At 37.7% G+C, this 25,449-nt stretch overlaps 1 protein-coding gene across 1 annotated transcript; it reads right to left on the bottom strand.

Annotated features, from left to right (window-relative positions):
• Positions 1-4,927: 4,927 nt before the first annotated feature.
• On the bottom strand, positions 4,928-23,409 carry Vps45 (vacuolar protein sorting 45). The gene is made up of 12 exons (XM_045727589.2): positions 23,204-23,409; positions 21,557-21,755; positions 19,779-19,928; positions 19,342-19,478; positions 16,150-16,260; positions 14,896-15,030; positions 13,545-13,685; positions 12,929-13,066; positions 12,553-12,711; positions 9,354-9,461; positions 8,173-8,309; positions 4,928-6,064 (listed from the first exon to the last, which is right to left on the bottom strand). Exons 1-12 carry the CDS (start codon positions 23,294-23,296, stop codon positions 5,872-5,874), a joined length of 1,701 nt encoding a protein of 566 aa, XP_045583545.1. The 5' UTR covers positions 23,297-23,409; the 3' UTR covers positions 4,928-5,871.
• Positions 23,410-25,449: the final 2,040 nt, after the last annotated feature.

Genomic DNA, 25,449 nt, shown 5'->3' with positions numbered 1-25,449 from the left:
AAAACTATATATATATGATATTAGATGGCATAGGATTGATGATTTTCTGGCTCTTGCCACAACGCTGAGCTAAATTTGTGTATTTAGCCTTGAGATTCAAGATCAAACTTCGTGATTTAAAGTTACTGTAGATCTGGCTTTATATATATCATAATCGCTCATGTTACATTTGTAAAGATAGCTCACCAAATTTGGTTAACTATAGATCCTTTGATAGTAGGCCTACTTATTTATGAAACCTGCAAGCAATTTGCCAAGCCCCCATTGCTCCGTTTAGGTGAATTTATACTTTGATTTACACAGCCACTGGTGAAAAAAAAACATTCTCCTCTGACAAAATTATCCCTCTTGGTCACAGCCTAGTTTATCTCTAAAACTGTAAATCATTTAAAGAAAAATAAGTATAACATTTAGGGATTTAAAGTTCATGCTCTGTGATAATATGAAACACTTGTTTACTGAGATTTATACTACTGTATATGTAATGTAGTATTGCCTTGTAAAATTGATGTATATATGATTTATATTGTATTTTATTAAATAAAGAAAAAAAGTTTGACAGGTTCGTCAAAGTTATTGCTTACCTTATGAGTTAGGTGGTTATGGCAGCCATCAGTAGTATGTCCTGATCCCTGGATACTGCTGAGTTACACAAGGTGTTGAGAAGTTGATGTATGGCATCTTGTTCATGGCTGAGGTGTTTCTGAAGACGTGGTACTCTTTTACCTCCCCTCTCTTCCCCTAAGACAGCTGTCTCAGTGCCCACCACCATACCTGGTACAGTGGTGTAGTGCCCACCACCACACCTGGTACAGTGGTGTAGTGCCCACCACCACACCTGGTACAGTGGTGTAGTGCCCACCACCACACCTGGCATAGTGCCTACCACACGTGGTAGTGCCCACCACACCTGGTACAGTGCCCACCACCACACCTGGTATAGTGCCCACCATCACCACACCAGGTACAGTGCCCACCACCACCACACCTGGTACAGTGCCCACCACCACCACACCTGGTACAGTGCCCACCACCACCACACCAGGTACAGTGCCCACCACCACCACACCTGGTACAGTGCCCACCACCACACCAGGTACAGTGCCCACCACCACCACACCAGGTACAGTGCCCACCACCACCACACCAGGTACAGTGCCCACCACCACCACACCTGGTACAGTGCCCACCACCACCACACCTGGTACAGTGCCCACCACCACCACACCAGGTACAGTGCCCACCACCACCACACCTGGTACAGTGCCCACCACCACCACACCAGGTACAGTGCCCACCACCACCACACCTGGTACAGTGCCCACCACCACCACACCAGGTACAGTGCCCACCACCACCACACCAGGTACAGTGCCCACCACCACCACACCTGGTACAGTGCCCACCACCACCACACCTGGTACAGTGCCCACCACCACCACACCAGGTACAGTGCCCACCACCACCACACCAGGTACAGTGCCCACCACCACCACACCTGTCAGCACAACATTCTGATCCAGTGGTCGTGGACACCACTTGCGGCGGCCCTCAGGAGAGGAAGCCTGTCCACGTCTCTGCTGGTGACAGCTGCTCCAGGGTGCCAGCAGCAGCCACAGCAGAGTGCCAGGACGCCCACCACCTCCCCCCTGACCCACCACCTGCCCCCTGACCCACCACCACCACCTGGCCGCAGCCCTCTAACAATTAACACAAGTTGAGGTCAACAGGCCATCATCACACTACACTTCGTCATGATTATAAATGCTGATTTTCAGCATTAGTGTTTTTCCACTTTTTCAGTCACTGTTCTCACTTATTGTTCTGGGTTATGTGCAGGTGTTACAGGTGTTATTAAGCACTGTAGTTGGCAGACTGTGGGAGACAGGTGGGACGAGGTCTCCCTCGTTGGCTCGTCTCACTCAGTCTGGCGTCGTTACCAACTGTCTCGCTTCAATGAGATAACAATAAGAAAATAATAAGTGATTTACTATCCACTCAACGTATTTCGAATTTGTTGCACAATGTTGTTGTTAATATTTACTCTTTGTTCTTAAACACGAAGATACCAATAGCATTAGGCATTTATAAGTTACTACTCTTACTACCAATAAAGTAATTCTGCATTGTTGGTAACGTAGAGTAAGCAAGAACCATCCTACTGTTGTCATTACTTATATTAACGATATCGACCATCATACATATATTGACATAATGGACAGTTAGAAAGTAGAATTTAGTACTATTGTATTTAGAAAAGCCAGTAAAGGTTTTGTATTTATGTTGCTAATAAAACCTAACCTAACCATCCTAGGCTTAATACACCCTGAGGCCTAATATAGTTCATATATGTGCTATACTAAGGCTAGGAATATTTAGGTTTTGTGTTTAGCTTTATTTTTTCCGGACTATAAAGTGAATATGAGCCCATCATCACAGCAAATCCATTACCATGAGAGGCCACCTAGATAGTTTGTGATTAAACCACCATTATCTAGATATTTGTGATGATCTGAAAGCATATTATGGTTCCAGTAATAGTCTACATGTAATCTGGCAAATGAATCTTTGTCATAAACAGATATTATTTTCAAGTTATAATGTTGTTGTATTATAAATCCTTGATTTAAAATATAAAAATTGTAGGCTGAAAATGTTTTCTTTGAATAATATGGTTTTCTGTAAACAGAATTCACGGGTACACTAAAATAGTTTTCAAATTTCACAGTATTGTCACTAATAAACTTTATTAACGTAACCAAATCCAATGAAGCCTATCCTAACCAAACCAAACCTTAACTTAAAGTAACCTTTTAGTTAACCTATGATGCTAATCTAACCATGGATAGAGAGTAGATAATAACACTAATTATGTAGGCATTTCCAATCCATTCCCTTGAGTGGAGCTCCTCTCTGAGGACAGCTTGTGTGTTGAGTGTGTGATAGTACCAAATTTCACTGTCTAATTGTCCATATGTCAGTATGTGTACGATTGTCCACATAATTACAAAAAGTACTATCTAAACGGGAGGATGGGTGAGAAACACAAAACAAGAGCACCCATGCAAGGACATCTCAACGACTGCCTAAGAAGCATGTTATTATGCTTGCGGGGGTTTATTGTATTACGTAATCTATGTAATAAACCCCCTTATTTGTTGATTACATTACGTAATCAACCTCCGCAATTACATACATTATGTAATGTACATTACGTCTTGTGGGTGCCTGGGATCAGAGTAGCTTTGGCCGGGAAGTTAACTTGGTAATACATTATGCAGAACCATCATTCTCACCAACCACCATGTCCGCAAATGCTAAAATGTTAAAACTTAACACCTAGCTAGGTTACAGCTTGTGGTACATCTGTAATAAAGCTGGTACAGTACCTTTGATACCAAAGTGATTTTATGGTGACAGGCAAGGCTTCATTGTGGTGGCAGACATGTAAATTATGTTGTGGTAGCAAGCAAAGAAGATAGGAATGTTATTATGTAACACACATGGAGTATAATAAAGATGGTCAGGAGTCTCATTGTGAGTTTTTTTGCATTACTTATTTGGAATAAATAAAAACAAATTGTTATATTTATTTATTAAATATGTACAATCATATTATGATGAGATGGGAATACATACATGACACAGGAACTATAAACATTCCATCTTGAAAGCCTCATTACACATGCCAATTCCAGAGTACAGTATAAAACAAAATTATATTACCTGTAAATATTTTCTCTAAAAAATTACAGTACAGTATATGTATAGACATGCCTTTAATTATCAGCTTTACAATTTGCTAAAATATGTTCTAATTATTGAGTCAGGCAAATGCCAGCTACTCTCACCATAAAAAATAAAAGTATGAGGCAGAATAGTATTACAGTTACTTAAAAATATCATTTAGAGGAAAAAAATGAAGAGTAAAACCAAATTAAATGTGTGTGTGTGTGTGTGACTATATATGCAACTATGCAGTTGCAACAGCAACTATGAATGCAATATTTTTTTGCAATTGATTGAGGAAGGTATGTGGTGTTTGTTTTAAGCCAGAATACCTCAAAAATGTACATACAGTATTATAAAATCTCCAATGCAGAATGCCACCCTTTTCCCAGCTTATATGATTATAATAATCATGTTAAACTTGTCATTCAATATTTATATAGTACAAAGAAAATAATATATTTAAATAAAATATTTATATATTTTAATTTTAAGCTATAACATTTAGAAATGTACTGTTAAAAGTACGGTATCTTAATTTTTTTTTACTCTATGTACAGAATATAGCATTGGGGGGGGGGGGGGGGGTTCACAGTGTTGTCTGGGTCTATCTATATTTGTCTCCCCTCTCTTATATATCTATCTCTACATCGCTCTATCTACCAGGTATGTCTTTCTATCTCTCTCTATACCTATTTTATCCCCTCCCCCCTCTCTACCCTCATCTTCACTACATACTATCTTCATTGCCATAACCATCTACTCTGTAAGATCCATCCCATACCCCAGACTCTGGAAATTTAGGTGAGGCTAGCCCCTGACTGTTGCCAGTCGTGACCTGACATAGCTGCCACTTGCACCCTACAGCCTCATCTTACAGCACTCTGTGTTCTGATGTCGTATCGACATACATCAACCCACTGTAACCATTTTATCAAATATACATAGATAACCATAATGTGTGTTTACTTTCTTTTTGTCAGGGGTATCTTAAAGTGAGATTAAACAACCTCAGTCGATAGTTGAATCATCTACAATACAACTGCATAACTTTGCCACTGTTCTATTTTACTGATAAAAGATTTTGTTTTATGTATCAGAATTTTTTTTTAATTAAATAAAATTTAAAGGAAATGATCTGGGCACTGACAACTGAGAATATGAGTAAACAATAGTAGATGAGAATTATAGGCAACAATTGAAATGACATTGGTTTATTAGAGATAAAAAAAATTATTTATACAGTATATATATATACAAGAGTTCTTATATTCTTGCACAGCCACTAGCATAGCATTTCGGGCAAGTCCTTAATCCTAATATTCCCTGGAATATGACCTGCCAAATCTTTAACAACCAGGTACCCATTTTACTGTTGGGCAAACAGAGGCCACAGTTAAGGATTGGCTCCCGGTAAACCTTTCCTGGCCAGGATACGAACCCGAGCCAAAGCACTCGCGAAACACCAGGCGAGTGTCTTACCACTACACCATGGGCACTGCTTATATATATCGAATGTATGGATAATGTAGATCCAACATCAAGTCAATGACATTAATGATTGCATTACATAAATAAAATTAATCCAATGGTCAATACCATTGATTAAATATTAAATCAATATGAATTTGGGAAGATTTGCCGTATATCAGAAAATCTGTGTATGTATTTAAAAGAACCTGTGTTCCAGTTTGTAGGAGTTTACAGAATACAGTATAGGATTATCAATGCTACTGTATTGTATACCAAAGCAAATAGGGATACTTTCTTAAAAATTTCACCAAAAAATTAGTAAACCAAACCAGCTGTTTTTTATATCATTTAATGAATTTCAACCTAACTCTTACTAATATTTGGCAGATTTTTAGTTAAGAGAATGTATAATACAAGACACACAGAAGTAATTTGGAAAATAAAAGTTATGTTACATCAACATGATAAGTTTCACACTGGAACTCTATTGTTATAGCAAAAATAATATGATTTCCCAGTTATGTAAAACTTCTCTCTGCTGATTAGGATTTAATTTATTTACCACTAGACACAAACATACTATCATGCATACTTTAACTGCATTTCAGACATGTTTTTCGTTAGCCAATAGAATCTGCACCGACTTCATGCGTCATGATCCTATGATGCTCATATTCTGAGAGCTTTACGTGGAATTCCGTCCATTGCCGACTCCATGGAGTCCAAGAAGGTGGAAGAGCTGTGTATGGTGGAGCCTCCCAAAATGATATGTACTCCAGGGTTGTTGGTATTGAACTGATGAACTGCAACGGATTCTTCGTATGTTGCTCCACCAATGATGAACACAACTACATTCTGGGGTCTGTGGAACATGGTAGGTGTTACAAAATGTACTCAAATGTGTGTATACATAGTTAGCAAGTATAATAAAAATCACCGCTATAGTTACCTATACATTACATATTTTGTTTTTCTTTCTTTCTCTTGCTTTAGTAAGTTTGGTCATTTATTATGCACCCCATACCCATCCTGCTGGCAGTTGTGGAAAGGGATACATAGGCACATAATATTACATGTTGTTACAATTGTTCTCTTGGCACAAAGTAATTAATGTTTCTATATTTATGAGAGCACAGTGAACGTCAACTTGTACACTGTTCCATTCTAGGCCATTTTTATCAAACAATAAAATAACAGTACAGTACTAATAAAGTACAGTATATCTGAATGTTGATATTCATGAGTGTTGTGTTACTGGCTAGTCCTGAGAATACGGCACTTGAGGCGAATTGAGAACAATATGATATGTTTTAAACACTATCTAAAGTCCACTTTTATTTTTTACGTGATCTATTTTAATAAACTACATACCTGAATATTATTAAAAATTTCCTCAGCCACTTTTCAGCGACAAAAATAGTTTATACACATAGCTGGACACTCGGATATAAAATTCACGGAAAACACTCAGGAAAAATTCAGGCCTAGCATGGTCCTGTCCAGATCAGTGACAACATACTGAAAATATGCTGCTAAGGAACATCAAACTAAATTTTGGAACAAAACATTAAAAAATGTACCAGTTCTTATGTATAAGCAATCTTTGCTTATTATTGAAATTTGGATACAATTCCAAACTGAAGGAAGACAGATCTGTGCACAAAGCACATCTGACTTTGAGTGAGAAGTAAAGCCAAGTGTATAATATTTGTGGAAGTTGAGAGGCAATGCACACATGTCATGTGTTTCAGCAGTGATGACAAAACTTTGCACAGTACTGCATGAGAGTGGCATCTTGGGGGTGCTGCAGGATTTACAGAATTTTGGTTAAGGAGAGAGCCATGATACAAGAATTAATCCAGTGTGTGCATGGTGAAAGGCATTATCAAGGGAAAAGCACCAAGCCATTACGACTATATAGCACTTGGAAGGGGTCAGGATAAGGATTTGGGATGGGACAGGGGGGAAGGAATGGTGCCCAACCACTTGGACAGTCGGGGATTGAACGCCGACCTGCATGAAGCAAGACCGTCGCTCTACCGTCCAACCCAAGTGGTTAGACGTGTGCATGGTGAGAAAAACATGCCACATAAAAACACCCTTGCAATAACCAATAAATTTATTATAAAGAACAGTTATGCAGTGTTAAATTTACACTATGTAACTTCAGGCTTCATGTAGCTCTACTTAACTATTAATAAACCAGAGCAGGATGAACTCACTAATAATAATGGTCCAGGATGGACTGAAATATTGTCGTTTCTTCCTTTTCTGATATGGAACAAGCATTTCACTTATTGTGGATACAGAATACAGTATTGTGAATAGTGGATACAGAAGTGATGTCTTCTGTGTATTCCTCTTGTCAGGGATAAGAAGCCTGCACTCTTAGGAGTATCCACATACCTCCTAGGCCATCTACTGACCTTTCCTGGGATGCAACCCACAACAGTTGCTCAACTCCCAGGTACCTATTTACCGTCACACGAACAAAGCAACAGGTAAGAGATAAAGTGACTGAACCTGGGATTCACAATTGTGATTGTCAAAGATGCAGACCACTGTATTGTACTATAGTTATGAAAAGGGAAGGGAAAGTATCAGGAGAAAGTACCAAGCCATTAAACCATACAGAACTTGGAAGAGATCAGGATAACGATTTGGGATGGGATGGGGGAAAAGGAATGGTACCCAACCACTTTGATGGTTGGAGATTGACTGCTGACCTGCGTGAAGCGAGACCGTCGCTCTACCATCCAACCCAAGTGATTGGGTTAGATTCCTAAATATACTGTCTTTACCTTATAACGAAACTTAGTTTAGGTTAGGAGAACATATTCATACAAATTTTATCTTTCTATCATACATAATTCTAAGAGTTCTCTAGACTCTACCAATTAACCATAGAATACTTGTAATAAACATAATCGGATAAAAATATTTAAGAAATATGATGTATATACACTCTACCTGGCTACTGTTGAGGAAGGTGGATTTCCACAGAAGGGAAAGGCTCCCTCGCGTAAACGACCCCTCATCAGTTCCATTAAAGTCTCCAGCAACAGCGGTTTATGTTGAGTGTACACATTGTCTACACCCTTCAATCCCTGCAATGTTTAAATAAAGGTCATAGAATATTTCTTATACTGTACTGTGGAAGCCCTGCTTGAATAGAACTCTTTCTACTAGAAATTTGAAACAATAAATGAATTTCATTCTAGTATTAAGAATTTTGTGATCAGGTTAAACAAAAAAAAATGTCAGGTGGAGTGAATATATGTATTAGCTCAACTGGAATTCAGTGAAGATTTTTGTAATTATTCAACAAAATAATAATAATAATAATCCAAGCAATGTTAGCATCAAATTGTACACAAAGCATGTACAATTGTTAATTATAATCAAAACATAATAATGACTGATCAAAAAATAGAATAAAATGGAAGTTCCTTTGCAGCAGATGGGTCCTGTATGGCTGCAAATATGTATATTTGCATATACAGGACAGATGGGTCCTGTATGGTCCATGTCTACTCGTGCTCATTTGCCCAGTACTGAATCTAAAGGATGTTACAACCCTCAGTATTGTATTTTATTTCTTCACGCATCACATAAGCAAAGCAACAACAGCAACTTTCAATCACAAGACGTTAGTGTGGCAAGTGCTGACTAAATATGGGTTGAGAAGTGCCCCCAAGGTGCCTATGCCAAATGGCCCCAGAGGGTCACTGTCACAAGGGCACATTGAGAGCTGGGACTCAAGAGCAAAAGCTCAACCCCTGCAAGCACAACTACATAAGTACATTAACAGGAAAAATTGAGAACTGAGCCTACAAGTGCATACTATAACCACAAAAGTTAGGGGAAGGTTTAAAGGTTTTAGTAAGTGCATACCAGTAAAAATTAAAAAAAATAATAAAAGTTTAGAACTTTTCACAAATGCACACTAGTGAGAAAGGTTGGGAAGGTCCTCATCAAGTGCACTCGAGTGAAAAAATAAACGAGTTGAAGCATGTGGTAGGAAAAAAAAAACATCCTTGAGTTAATAGAAAAATGATTCAAGTGCAGCATCAATGAAGAATCATAACATTAATCAACTCTTTTCATACTGATATTCAGAATCACGACTTCAACTTATCAACGACACTAACTTTGAAGAGGCGTTTCTTAATTGCCGACACGTCCTGTGGAACTTGGGTGCCAAACAAGTCACTCTGACGAGCTCTTGCTCCACCAAAGTCCATTAAAGATGACAACAGCTGTAAACAAATAACATTACTTAAAATAAAAAACAATAAAATGCAGGAATTATAAACCTGGAAAACAAACCAACATATGAGACAAACATTCTTGCATGCTTCATCCACCCACAACTCCTTGTTTTCCCTGTCCATCACTTTATCTCCCTCTCCCTTATTTTAAAAATCCTTACCAGCCCTGCTCCTGTAAGGGGAGAGAAGATATGAGGTAAGATAGGGAGGGAAGTTGTTGAGGGGTTATGCAATTTATTTGAAAATGGACTACAACTCAAATACACCAATACATTTAAAGTTACGAAGCAAGTTCAGGAACTATAGCTTACTCCAAAACACTGGTAGGTAAGTACAATTAGTCAAGTATATGCATGCAACAAACATGCAGTATATTAGCCTGCACGTGCATACAATATATGAAAATAGTGCCGTCACAATACATGAAAATACTGCAGTAAATTTATACGGGTCCTCGTGCTACAGTGGCTTGTCAATACACACTCACATGCCCTGAAAACAAAATATTTAATAAATAATAATAATAATAATAATAAATTTTTAACTTTATTTACCCTTTCTGCAATATCCAGTCCAGTACCTCATTAGAAAGTTCCTTTTGCAAACATTTTGGTAGACAATTAAAACAGTTTAAGTAAGATGATGGATGCCAAAACTGTCAGTAGTTTCAAAGCATCATATGACAAATAGTACTGGGAAGAGAGGACACCACAGACTTTCAAGTGAAGGACTTACATACCCATGTTTGCATATTTATCTTTGCATGGAGAGAAATCTGGCTCATGGAACCCACTTCTTAGCTATCAGTAGTCTGGTACAATTACTCGTGCTGAATGACTTCACACAAGGAGACATACATAGGCTTGGCTTGAAATTGTATTTTGAAATTGAAAAGAAAATACTCGAACCTCTCAGCCCAGGGTTTTAAAGTACAGTATACAAAGGTTATAACCTTAACTCAGGTGTTGCAGGGAGAAATAGCTGTAACATATCTTTTCATCAGTTTTTCATGCATGGAAAATAGTAAATGCATCTGATAAAATAAAGTACACCACAATCTAACCAACCTATTATCTTACAAAGAACATCACTTTTCAATCGTACGCATTACAAAAGGCAAAAAAATTGTCATTCCAGAAAATAGAAGCGGCTTGAGAAAGTAATGTACCCGTTTTCTGTTTTGGGTCCTCTGGTAGGTTAGGCGAGGACACTTTAAACTGACCGTTTTCTTGACATTGGCCAACTTTAGTAGGACGGGCTGATCTAACTTATGGTTTCCCCATTATCAGAGGGCAGAATGCCTGTTAGACTTATCAAAGTTCCCCTAGCCAACTGCAGGCCATTTACCAGCATGCAATGCACAACAGTTGACTAACTCCCAAGGACTTCTTTACCGATTTACTGTTTAGTACCCAGCGTATTTTCTGTCACTATATAAAATAGTCTCGGTATCAGTCAGGTTTGATAGAGAAAATGTCTATCACAGCCATTTCAGGTACACTAATGAATTGTTCCTCAAGATTATCTATGATTAATTCCTCTCCGAGGAATTTATATCTGATTATTTTTCTCTCACAGTTTCCTGGTAAGAAAATCATCAAATTCTGCCTGGTCATTATCCACTCAAGGAAAATGACGACCTGCGATCCAAAATTTGTTCCAGCCATGCTGCAAGTTCAATTATTTTACCATGTTCCATGCAAGTTCAATATTCCATATAGAAGATTTTAATAGGAAGGTTTAAACCCTCCTTAAAATTACCATGCTATTCATGATGGTATCTTGGAAATTCATTTCAGAACAAATGTTTAATGGTTCAAAATTATTCCTTGATCCATGAATTGGATGAAGGAAGCTGTGTTGCGGAACAGCTACATAGCACAACATATTGTTTTAGAGTATCTCATTCTCATGTGGACATAATGGGCTATCATTAAGAAATGAAGTCACCCTGCTGTTCTTTGGTAAACCATCGCTTTTAAAGTGGTCGTTCATCTTAACTACAAAATGAGCTAGAAACCAGTCTCAAAATATGACTTGGAACACTACGGAGGAACATGACCCCTTTAAATAATTCCCATTATCGAGGATCAACTACTGACCTTTCCTGGGATGAAACACACAATAAGTGCCAAATTCCTGTGTCCCTATTTACTGCTAAGTGAACATAAGCATCCAGATGTAGGAAACGTGGCCAACCATGCTACACGATTTAAATTTTCTTGTCACAAGTAATTTCTATGTAGGCCAGCTGCATTGCCACAGAACAGCACAGTGAGCCTGTCTTTGTTCATCTTTTATGAAAAAAGTATTCCAATTTCACCATAACCAAGTCAACTCTCACACAGCACCAGGAAAGTTTGAGGGGTCTCTAAGACTAACATGACAAACCAGACAACACAGCTGATCTTGAGGTTATCTTGAGATGATTTCGGGGCTTTTTAGTGTCCCTGTGGCCCGGTCCTCGACCAGGCCTCCACCCCCAGGAAGCAGCCCGTGACAGCTGACTAACACCCAGTTACCTATTTTACTGCTAGGTAACAGGGGCATAGGGTGAAAGAAACTCTGCCCATTGTTTCTCGCCAGCACCTGGGATCGAACCCAGGACCACAGGATCACAAGTCCAGCGTGCTGTCCGCTCGGCTGACCGGCTCCGATCCATGTTAGCTGATGTCACCGAGACCTTTATAATACTGTACTGAACAAATTCAAAGACATAAATCCAGACCACTTCTATAAGAAGTCCAAATGACAGATCATTTTCATTAAGCAGGATAAATTTCCAAAATTGTTTTGTTAGCAAAACCCATCCACGTTAATATTGAAATGAGGTAATTAGCACGCAGCATATAAATGGCTTGATGGTGGGGGCATAAAGAGATAGATCTCACTCCCTTACTGATAAGTAAGCACTATCTTGGGGTTCCTGAATTAGGAAATCCATTTTAATTCACTACTAAATTAGATTCAATCCTATAGCCAAACCAGAATATTAGAAGTATAATTTCTTATAAAGAGCTCTATACTAGTTACCTTATTGTTCCTAAGGCTTTAGGAACAATAGAGTAACAAGTCTTACCTTTAGGTAGCGGTCCATAACATTTCTCTTCTTAAGTGCGCTTACAAGACCTCTTGTGTCATTGTTCGGGTGACCTTCATGCCTGAGAGCGTAGAGCATCACAAGTATCACAGCATCTATCTCCCTAACTTTAGGATCTGTCACCAGCCGATATATACTCTGTGGATAAAAAGATGAATATGCACCACTTAAGTTGTTTTGATGTTGTTTGTGGCACAATGGCAAATCTTAGTTCTGGGTCTTATAAAACAAGTATGGAAACCCCATTTGATATCGCTCGACATAATTAAGACTTATTAAAGTAGCAGTTATTACCATTAATAAATAAATAAATAATATATATATATATGCAAAATGTACAAAAATAAATTAGTACCTGAAGATTTGTAGTGTGATCAGATCCACAAACCAGCTCCTGTTGACACTCTGATATTGCTAGGAGTCCATGGGAACCCACCAGCCGCGACAACTCTCCTACCACAGTCACATGCTTGCTCACTGTTCCAGACATTTTCTGTAAATTAAAGTACAATTTTAAAATAGCAAGGGCTAAACAAATGAAACAAAAATTATGATAATGTCGAATGTATTTACAGTATAATTTCAAATATGGAGCCAACAGTATGTGCAGTATTTCAAGAATACCAATGTTATACACACATGAGAAGCAAACCAAATACCTCATATATATGTAATACTGTACCTTAGTAAGCATGCCACGAGTCTACTACACATTAATCCTAAATTTCTAAGGATGACAACAAGGCACTAAACAAAATCCAGTTTTGACCCTACCCAACCATCACGTGGATGACTACCATAATCCAATTCAATGAAGCATACAATGATGCTGTCCTTGGAAGCATCCTCGATAACAATTCTCATCATAAATGGTAACTACAGTATCCATAACAAATACACAACCTGCAGATAACTAAGACATGCATCCTTCTCATTAACCACACTAAGAGATAATACCACTGAATACTCACCTTAAACTGGGGATAATTCTCCACAAAACTCTTCATATCATTTATTGACTCAACCTTCTGCTGTTTTGAAAGTCTTTTCTGATACTCCTCCATCAGGTCCTTAATAGTTTGCCCAATTTCACCATAATTCAGGTACATACTCTGCAATTTAATAAAGTTTTTTACAAAATGGTATGCTACTCTGAAAAGTTCTAAGCTAAGAAACACACATAAACAGCCCATCCTCCTGTTTTGGTAGTACTTATAGTAACTTTGGTAGTACACGTTTACTTTTTAGCTTCATTTATTTTAAAAGAATTCCTTACTAGTTGGTATAATTCTATCTAAAAGCTAAGTACGTATGAATTCGTGACTATTGACGATCTCACAATAGGGATTATCTAAACAGGAGGATGGGTTGTATAATTCATAATATAATTCGTTACATGTAGCAGACCAGCCACGGCTTTCAGTCCCTGTCGAGGCCACTAGAGATGACGGCCAGTAAATTCAGGTAAATATTAGACTAAGTTTACTGTATTATGAAAATCCAAATCAAAGGTAACTAGTCAAGACAATTTTGTTTAAATAAAATTATGGTTATTAAAAGTGGCATTTTTGAGCTGTACAGTACTGTTAAGATAAACAAAGTATAGGTTATTAATATTCAGTGATAATGATGTAGGCCTACCCAAAACAGCATGATAAACAAAACTGGCCTTTTGAGGATACTGGGGCATGAGTGATCTAACAAATCCAAGGTGGAACAAATTGGCCATACATCATACACTTCACTCAAGCCAGGTCCCACTGTAGTATTATTATATTGTATTACAAAATATTTGTTTATATTATTTATACATCTGATCATGATTTCTCGTGGTTAAAGACAGGAAACCTGTTAGGCTTTTTGAGGTCCCCTCATCAGTTCTTACTTTCAGGTACTTATTTATTGCAAGGTGACCACAGGTAACTGTTATAAGAAAATGTGTCAAAATATGAAGTCTATCATTTACTTTAAGAAAAATCCTAAATATCTGGTGATAAATAAGCTACCCATAAAATGAAAATTATCTTGAAATTCAGAACCCTCCTAACTGAGACCATCTGGAATGAATTATGTGAATTACAGTACAAATACACGAGACAATATAAAACAATACAAAAAAATCATGCTGGCCAAATACCTTGTGTCTAAAATATGAAACAACAATATCTTATCGGTAAAAATTCTTGAACAAATAACATAATATTACACAATCGACTTGAGAATGGTCCAGGACGGACCGAAACGTCGTCGTCCCTTCACCTTCTAGTGTGTGGTCTGGTCAACTCAACATAACATTAAGAAGTATCAATAAAGTTAACTTACCCTGGCATAAAATTCATCCTGGGTGGGAGACATAACAACTTCCTTTAAGTCGTCAGCTACACCAGAAACATGAGCCAGACTCACTCGGCCATTACTCACACCAATCAGCTCGTGTACCATTGCTTCGTACGTCCACTGCATTACGGTAGGAAAGATCCACAAGCATATTTATTACAGGTGACACAGATTAAATTAAAAGTTTTAATTACCATATTAATTAAGTTAATACTTAAGAACAAACTAAAATATAGTTCAACAAATATACAGTTTTCATTATTCTATCTACAGCATACACAGGATGATGAGATACCAGAGCCATGTAAATTTTGGTGTAAATATTTTAAACCAAATACTGCATAGGATAGAGGATGTGGGGGGGATGTGGAGGAGGTTCTTTCTTATCTATTCGGGGAAAGCAAAAAAATTCTGACGTCAGCAGTCCTTGTGGTAATATACTTGCTCGTCATCTCATTGACAATTTTGTCTTAGGAATCAACTTGTCACAACACCGTTCTACCATTCACACAACCACTGTAACCAGTAAATGAAATAATAATTCACTATGTCGGGGGACAGGAAGCCAGAGTTTATTCATATACGTTAGGCTTTTATCTAGCCCCCCCCCCCCACGGGTCGAAATACTGATCCCGCCCAGAATGCAAGCCCACAACAAGCCGACTAACTCCTGAGTACCTACTTGCTGCTAGGTGAAAAGAGGCATTAGGTGAAAGAAAATGTGTCTAACCATTTCTGTCCCACCCGGGACAGAATTCTCTATTGTGTGGCAAGAACGAACCAGACTGTACTACAGGGATATGTATGTACATCTAAAATTACCATACAGTACTATTCCTCGAGTAAAATTCGAGTTACTGTAATTTGTTTTATTATAGCAATCAGTATACACCATAAACCTATTTAATATTTTAAGTGAAATATTTTAATTTTAATTATATAGAATAGAAATCAGAGATTAGCTCTTTCTATTTTATAATGGGGAGTTTAATAGGATGCTCTATGGTAGCTCTCCAACTTCTTCCACTTGGACTGGATGGGGGAGCAACGGTCTTGGTTCTTGAAGGTTGGCATTCAGTCCCCCGACTGTTCAAGTGGTTGGGCAGCATTCCTTTCTCTTGTCCCATTCTGCATCCTTACCCTACTAACTGTCCATATACAGTAGTCATAATGGTATAGTGTCTTCTGATAATGACCTCACTTTTCCACTTCACAATTAAATTTTTTGTTACACACTACCTGATGAAGAAGAGGTGTGACTGGGTCGTCTCGGCGGTCGAGGATAAGCAGAAGTGTGTTCCCTTCTGCCTCGGTGCTGTTATATAAGGAGCTCTCGGTCAGGATGGTTTGCTGCAAGCCAACATCATAAGTGTTAACATAAGAATCTTTTATGCAAATCTAAACAGATATAAATAACCTTACGGTCATTCCATGCCAGAGCATCGCAAAAAGTGTACTTGTTCAACTCGCCCATCTCAGATTTTTATAAAATTTGGTAAAATGGTAGAAAACATGACATGACATACATACATATGCAAGGCTTTAGCACTTGGTGATGCATGATATTTATACAGAAAAGTTGCCAATGTGAACAGAATTTTTCCTAACAAACTCAAAAAAGTAAATACTTTGCTTCTAATTGTGTTTGTTTTGAAGCAAAGGAATGAAAGAATCCAATAGTTTTCATAAATACTGGATTTTTTTGTTTGAAGTTAACATGATGTGACATTTGACCTTGGATATACTGCATATGGTGTACGTTTTATTTTTTGGGAGAATTTTTTTATACAGTTAAATGCATTGTTTCTTTGGTACAAGTTTTATTTTGGGATAAATAAAGTTTTCCAAAGTTTTATTTTGGGATAAGGTGCGCTTCTTCCGAGATTTCGCTGTCCGCAGCAGTTACTGTGTAAGCTTGGCTTGTTGCAGTCTAGTATGTGGATCAGCCTTAGTGAGGGCTTGTTCATTATGTACTGGCTGGTAAGAACACACATATGATGGGGATGAACAACTGGGATGTAGGAAACTAATCAAAACCTCCCGTGATGTTGTATTCACATTCATAAACCTAACCACTAGGCATCATTATAGATGGTCACAAAACCTTTTATTTTTTCCAAAGAAATGTTTCGTGTGGGATATTTCTTTGCTGAACACTAGTCGCTTCTATAGAAAGCCTCTTTTTATTAATTCATTCCTTGTTCCTGATATAATAGCATGAAATGTTTAAGTTCCAGGTACATGCCTAGCATTCTGTCACCTGTGTAGCAACTTCTTATTCTCCATTATTTCTTGTTGACACACACACATGTAAAGTTCATGTTCTTGATACAGTATTGTCTTTGGCCCAGATGACCAACTATCTTAAAGTCATAATTTGATCAGTATAGATACATTGTAAACTTGCATTAGCTGCTAGCCTCTTCACAGTTCCACCAAGTTCATCACATAGGTTCTTGCCGTGAGATGTGGCAAAGATATGCTACTCAGCTGGAATCCCTAAATCAACTTTGTGGTGTACCAAGTTTGAAAAGGTTTTGCACATCCATCCGAGAAATAATTTATCTTGGATACATTTTGCACATATTGTTTTAGAACTTGAATGAGATGCTTTTGAAATATATGCACAGCTACTGAATTGTGTTGTAGTGTGAAATACTGTAAGTACTAAGTATGCACATGACAATTTTCCTGCTGGTTTTAGTAATAAATGGGAAATTGATGAATTGTGGCTTGGTGATTATTCCAGTGGAAACCTTGCAGCTCATCTTGAAGAGGGAAAGGGGTAGAACTCTGGTCACTTAACACAATAATTTCACCAATAATTTCACAAATCTCTATACCATCCTTCAGGCTTGTCAAATATAATACTGTAACTACTGAACAGCAATGAAAGAGTGCATCTGTGCTTGCATTAACTTAGAAATGAATACCTCAATGGATACCTTCAATGGACTTTGTAAGTGTGTCAAGTTTACATATCTGTGATGTAATCCACTGTTTGTAGGTAATATTATCACTGGCATTTCCTTCTAGTACATTTTCCAAAATGCTCTTTATATTATTACATCCTGCACATTCACCACATTACTGAAACACACTACTTTGGGCGGATTGCACTTCAAATTAAACACACACATTTTTTTATATATTCAAGGTCAAAGATCATTATGTGATCCTGAAAAAAAATCAGTATTTAATGTAAAACTATTTTTAATTAAACCAATGTCTCCTTAACTTCAAAACAAGCCCAAACTGAAAGTTCTACCTCAATTAGAAGCAAAGTTATGAATGGTTTTGTTGAGCTTATAAACAACAAGTTATATTTTTTATGATATTGGCACCCCTGCTGTCTGAATATCATCCATCACCGAGGCCTAAAATGTTGCACATGTGTATTACTATACTTCATGCGCAACATTCATACTCTAACATCCTATCAAATTTCTCACAGGTCCGAGATGGTCAGGTTGGAAGCTGTAATGATGTAGCATGGATTGAACCCTTAGTAAATGGGGCTGAAGCAAACATGATCATTTCTTAACATCCTGTACATATTCATAAAACACATCCATTTAATAATTTTTTAATAACTTCATATTGTAGTTGATATTTCTACTCCTTATTCTAGCTACAGTAACTTCCCGGTTGAATGTAACATGGATCACTGGACATTCAGTTGAAATGGAAGGATTCTATTCTAGTAATCAGTCTGCAGTCTCCGTGGTGTAGTGGTAAGACACTCGCCTGGCGCTCCGCGAGCGCTATGTCATGGGTTCGTATCCTGGCTGGGGAGGATTTACTGGGCGCAATTCCTAAACTGTAGCCTCTGTTTAACGCAACAGTAAAATGTGTACTTGGATGAAAAAACGATTCTTCGCGGCAGGGGATCGTATTCCAGGGACCGTAGGATTAAGGACTTGCCCGAAACGCTACGCGTACTAGTGGCTGTACAAGAATGTAACAACTTGTATATATCTCAAAAAAAAAAAAAAAAAAGTAATAACATGGTTGGAAGCAATTGCAAAGGAAAAATAAAAACAAGCTTCCAGTGGTGTTTCCAGTGGATTTTCTCATTAACTTAAATATTCTTGTTCCGTTTTAAAATCAATATAAATTATTCTTGACAAGTCTTTTTATTTTTCCCTGAAGGCACTTCTACCATTACCCTCTACCATCAGCTTGTATAGTATTAGCCTCTTTGACCCTTCCATTCATAAACTGTCATTTTCTTTATAAAGCAAAATGGAACACTTACATACTTCTGAGAGAGATGTTAAAACAATAACACACATTGAAGATCAGAAACTATATACAGTATTTAGCTCAATAACATTTACTTTCTTTTAATTTATCTGTGTCCAAGACATTTTTTAATTCTGAAACCAAGATACAAAAACATCAGTAGAATACATTTGGAAATAGTCTCACCCGAATATTTTCAGCAAGAACACGAGCCATTTCAGAGTTATTCTGATAGCGGATTGTAGGTAGGAACTGAAGACTAAATAGCACTGCAGCTAAACCTTGAACTGTTCTCTGTAATGCACCTCCGGCCCACTTCAAGCCTAAAAAAAAAAAAAAAATGCATAATTACATATATTGTATAGAATGACACCTCTAAAAACCTCAGCATCAGAGAACATATAAAGGTCAGGCATGACGTTATGTAGTATGAAAAGCACTTCTCCGAGTGCCATCACAGCCAGAGTCACAAGAATGCCTTCCACAGGCTGAATGTTGGTTAGCCTGAAAAAAATCACGAGCCCGCGCAGAAATGGCAAAACAACCCACCCAGGCACGCAGCACTAGCTTGCTCAACATATCACGCCATATTACAAGATAAACAATTAATACTCACGACTCACCAAGGCAGTGTAGGGGCATATTGAGCGAGAACAAATGTGGGGAGAGAGCCTGGTAATCTGCATATACTTCCTGCACCTCGCGCACAACTTCATGTTCATCTGCTTCTGCCAAAAGTTTCACATCACTTTTGCTCACTACATTGCTGAAATCTGGTGAACAAGAAAAATTATATAATGAGCTTTGTAGGTCTGTACCCCACAATCAGCTTTATATGTATGTATGCATCTAGAAGGTTTAAGGAAAGGTCAAATGCCATATTATTTTTAGTAAATTTAATTGGGAGGCAATATCAATTAAAACATCTTTAAATCAATAATTCACTTGGAAATTATTTTAAAATAAAAAATTGGCACTGTTATTTTATGTAAAAAGACTGTTGGGTGTATTTCTTTACACCTGATATGTCTTAACCTAGCAGCGTGTAGGTACAGAGAATCAAGACAATTTCTGACCTTGGGAAGGTCAGTCATTGGCAAAGGAAAAACTATGAATAGCTTTACATTACTTACAGGCTATCTTTTTTTTCCTTTCTGACCAGCAAAAGTTAAATATTTAATGTAACAATATAAACTAAATCAATTTTGTTTTGGACTAGATCCCTCACAAAAGCATGTTGCCCACTCATAGTACATGGACTGGCAGTACTTTACAAACTACCTGTCATTGATCTGGGTTTTATATTTACCCAATTTGGGCTGGTGACAGTGTCAACTAGCAATGATTAAAGAATAACAAAACTCCTCTCAATCACATTCCTTGCAATCTACAGCTTCAGCAAACCACAACAAACTGCTGCTGGTATGATTTACTATAATACGTAAAATTATCATTTAATCCATTATATTTTGCTCTGAAAGCAGGAAGGGGAAAAGCTTGCAAAATTAAATCTTACATGTCTGATTGTAGAAGTTCAGATAATGCCAAAGTTGCCACAATACAGTAACATGCCATTATGTTACTGTATTGTGGTAACCAAATACAGTAACAACTGTATTACCTAAACTACACCCTCCACATGTGTGTGTGTGTACCTGTGGACATGCACACGCATGCCTTCCTGGGTCCTGGGGCCTGGTAGCCTGGTGGATAGCGCGCAGGACTCGTAATTCTGTGGCGCGGGTTCGATTCCCGCACCAGGCAGAAACAAATGGGCAAAGTTTCTTTCACCCTGAATGCCCCTGTTACCTAGCAGTAAATAGGTACCTTGGAGTTAGTCAGCTGTCACGGGCTGCTTCCCGGGGTGTGTGTGTGTGTGTGGTGTGGAGAAAAAAAAGTAGTTAGTAAAAAGTTGATTGACAGTTGAGAGGCGGGCCAAAAGAGCAGAGCTCAACCCCCGCAAACACAACTAGGTGAATACACATACTTACCCAACAAGTTATGTTAAAAGATGATAAAGATCTTCGACTAGGAAATATTTTGAGTTGCGGTACTAAATAGTAAACTGTTGCCAAAAGAATACATTACAGTCATAGTAAGAGGGGCCTATTTTGCTCTGGGAAGTTACAGAATTATTTTTATATTCACGGTTTGAGAAATGCCTATAAAGAAATGGAATGACATGGTCAAACCCAAATCACAGAAACTACAAGGAAATGCTGGAGACATTAAATGTTAAAAAAACAATGATATGGTCACCAGATAGAAAATTTACAAATTTATAACATTTATAAGGATGACATTTATAAGTGTTGCCAATCAATGTGCAAAATTTAACAGTATACATACAGTATGTGTTTGCCATACCATTCAGTGGTAAAATTAAAATCTTAAATCTTACATATGTAATATGCTCCATATCTAGGTTTCTGAAGTTCTCGTGAAAGCAGGTCGATATTATCTCTAGTGGGTCTGATATACACCAAACACTTGAGGTAAGACATATTTTCCCCCGAGCTGGTCTGATCAAGACGTTCAAACATGTAAACCTCTTGACGCATCACCTCGCTCATGCCAAGAACTACACTCACAAAAGATGTCTGAAAAATAAAGCATTCAGTGTTTGAAAAGTCATTCATACAATATAATTTCTCAAGCTAAACAACCAGAAACAGGCTTAACAAGTACAAGATGCATGAAATAACATAAAAGGGGAAAATTAGTTATTTTTAATTTTAGTGAACAAAGTTACCAACTCAATAATACTTGGCCAATATTAGTATCCTGGCATCAATGGCTGGGACCATTCTGACAAGCCACACACCTGCAGCCATGGCTTAATTTAGTCATCTACATTAATGTTGTTTCATCACTCTAAACTGCATAAAACACAGATTCTCCCTTATTTTTATGTTTGTGATCCATCAAATGAAGGTTCTGCTAGAGTGACAACTAAATGAATACACATATACTGTACCTAGGAAAACTGAACCACTAGGGTGGATAAGTCAACAGCCAGGTAAGGCAAACTGACTGGTGTAACTAAGCAGTGAGGCAAAATGACTCCCTTACTCTGAATACTATTCTCAGCTTTCATAGAAATATATACTTTAATTAATTTGTTCTCATTACATACTATTGCCCACTTGCACATCTACATATTTCAAAAGATATACGTATTTATGATCAGCTTGATAACTGCTCCATCCTAGCCCAGTAACTGATCATTACACACATACTCATAAGAACATTTCTAAAATGTGTCATTTCTCACCAATGTAACCGAGATGGTGTATGCAGCTCAGTAATTGATAATAAAATTATAATTCTTATTATTAGAGCTAATGGTACCCACATTATCAGTGCGAGGGGTCCATAAGCCAGTCTGTGAATAAAGACACTTAGGAGAAGTTATCAAAGCCTCACACTATCAGGATAGCCTCTAGTTGTTTAGGAATACTGTACCTCTGCAAGGTCAGATAACACATACTGAAGATATCGAGGAAATACTGAATATATCACGTGATGACGCATAGGCTACATCCCGTCGAGGCCACTAGAGATGCAGGTCCTTGGGTAAATTTAGGTAAATGGCACATCTCAGGCAGACATTAAGTAACTCAAGTCATTGTATCGCACACACAAAGATATACTTACTTAATTAACTACTAACTTTAATCAAATCAAATGTTTATTCAGCTAAAAGTACATACATAGATTAATTAACCTAACTCACGTATCTAAAACTTAAATACACGAGACTGTATAAAAAAATACATCATCTGGCAGCCAGAAACATACAACATTACTTAAGAAAACATTAAGAAAAACCCCATCAATTGGTTATCATTAGCAGAATAAATATTTATCAAAAGAAGGCACCAAGCTGAATACCTTTAAAATACCGAATACCGATAAAATAGGAGGAAAACTGGCCTTATGTAAGGTAATCTTGCAGCTACATCAAACAAGTTCAAGTATGTTTATTGAGACAAGAAAGAATTACATCTCAAAGGAATAGAGTAAACTTAGGCTAAGACAGACTTACAGTTTCCTTATCCATGAGCATAATCTTGTAGCCTGGCTCGCTCTCCGTGATCATCTTGGTCACATAGTTCTTGACGGCCTGCACCACGCTCATGGCTGCTGCTGGTCTCTCTCACCTCCTCGAAGACAATCACAGAGATGTCCCAGCTGAGGGAGATGTCTGACAGGTGTTTGTTTACCTCAAGACGCCTCCTGGTAGAGTGAGGCGGGACACTCCTCGCTCCTTCACCTGATGCCAACATGGCGCCCCCGCCTGACATCTAGTGATTAAAAGCAACACTATTTTCAATTTTCTACTACTAGGTATATATTTCACCCTACTATATCATTTAATGCAAAATACAAGTTGTGAATTATTTGTTTTTATGCTGTGGGCCAGAACAGTGACCCATTCTTCAACACTATATTGGTGAATGACCTGTTTTCAATGATATTAGACTAAATTGCATGAGGTAATTTAAACTTGTGTAGTTACTGTATTTCATTCATTCACCGATACATGTATTATGAAATATTCTTAAACTCAACTTTAAGTTATCTAGTGCGTGTTACAATAGACTAGGCTTACACCCCATGTTTTTGTTTGTATTTCATGTATGACTAACTATCCTGTGAAATTGGGATACTACAGGAACATACAATTATCTCTTGATTTATACTGTAATCTAATATAGAGAATTAATTGGGTAGCAGCCCACTATTGTGGACCTAAGCGTCTTAATAACATGTAAAGTAACCTTCTGCAGCAAAGTTTATTTTCTTCCTCTCTTCTATCACTACTTTCATTGTTCTTTCTGTCAAAAGCTTGCAAATTATGTACCCCTTCTTTATACTGTATATGCAGTATGGTTTATTAAAAATACCTGCACTGTAGTTTCTTCTCAAACAACAACAAAAACAACAACACTGCTGTATTTTTGAGCACACTTCCACACAATATTTTCCTCGTAACTCTGATTATTCTTTCAAACACTGCTATGGTGATTATTCTTGACCACCAACTGGGTCACTTCCCTCTTCGCAATGTTATGATGCATGAGTGGGCGGTTAATTTCTGGATTTTGCATAAGCACTCATTTAAATAATAAAATACGCCAGTTAGAACCACTCCTGGTGCTTTATTATTTAGTTCTTAAACATGTCTAAGGTCTTCCTTATTATTTTCCTATGATGGGGGAAATCTTATTTGTCTATGGTGTTGGCAGCTCTTTTCCCCATCAATTATAACTTGCTGGCATTTATGCCTTTTGCATTAATTTTACCTGATTAATTAAAATACCTTATTACCTAGTGCAGGCTAGGTACCCTAGATGTCATTGTTATTTAGCCTCCCCCATACTGCCTAGCTCCATTGTACTCTGGCTATGTCTGTATCTGTATTGTAAACCTATTGTTTTCAATGTTTCTTGCATATGCATAAAACTTGACTTCTTGCATATTTACCTGAGTTTACCTGAGGGCCACCAACACTAGTGGCCTTGATGAGGACAGAAAGCCGGTGGCTTGTCAAAGGTCCCCCATTTGTCCTGATGATCTTTTCTATCTGAATTTTAAAACCAAACCAGTTTTGGCGTTTACGGCTTCAGTGGGTAGATGGTTCCACGGGTTTACAACCACATGGAAGAAAGGCATCTCCTGTTTTCTGTCTTACATTGTGGTTTGTTGAGCTTCAATCCATTGCTCCTCGTTCGTGTTTCATCTGACCTTTTGAGGAAATTGTCCGGATTGACATCCTCCAAATTGTTCCATATTTTAAGTGTCGATGAGATCCGCCCTGTCATGCCTGGTTTGCAGTGTTGTTAGCCCAGTGGCCCTCAACCGTTCCTGATACATGAGATGACTAAGTTCTGGTATGATCTTTGTTACCCGGTGTTGCACCTTCTCCAGAGCACCTATGTCTTTCTTTAGACGAGATCTCCATACCTGGATGCAATAATCCAGGTGGGGGTGCACCACTTATACAGTTGAACGACTACTTTCTTTTCGTTGAAGGTAAAGGTACGCTTTTTTATTCCCAGGGTTTGGTTTGCTTTTTACTGCTGCTCCCACTTGTTGTGCAATGTTTAGTGAATGATGGATCCCAACTCCAAGGTTCTTTTCTTCATCTATCTGTTGTAAGGTAGTTGTATAAATTTGGTAGTTGTGACGTGGATTATTGTGCCCACATGTAAGGTCTTGGATTTATTGACATTAAAAAGCATTTGCCAGTCATCTAACCATTTGTGGAGTTAATATAGATCTCTTTGT

This window comes from Procambarus clarkii, chromosome 80 (assembly GCF_040958095.1).
Source record: "Procambarus clarkii isolate CNS0578487 chromosome 80, FALCON_Pclarkii_2.0, whole genome shotgun sequence".
Classification (NCBI taxonomy): domain Eukaryota; kingdom Metazoa; phylum Arthropoda; class Malacostraca; order Decapoda; family Cambaridae; genus Procambarus; species Procambarus clarkii.
Note: the sequence above shows the minus strand (reverse complement) of the source record. Positions and strands in the feature narration are given on the sequence as shown.

Coding starts and splice junctions, on each gene's coding strand:
- Vps45 (XM_045727589.2), bottom strand. CDS start 23,296: ATGAGCGTGGTGCAGGCCGTCAAGAACTATGTGACCAAGATGATCACG. Junction 8,310..9,353: donor TTAAGAAACGCCTCTTCAAA/GTTAGTGTCGTT, acceptor TAAACATTGCAG/GGATTGAAGGGTGTAGACAA. Junction 6,065..8,172: donor CCTTCCTCAACAGTAGCCAG/GTAGAGTGTATA, acceptor CATGTTCCACAG/ACCCCAGAATGTAGTTGTGT.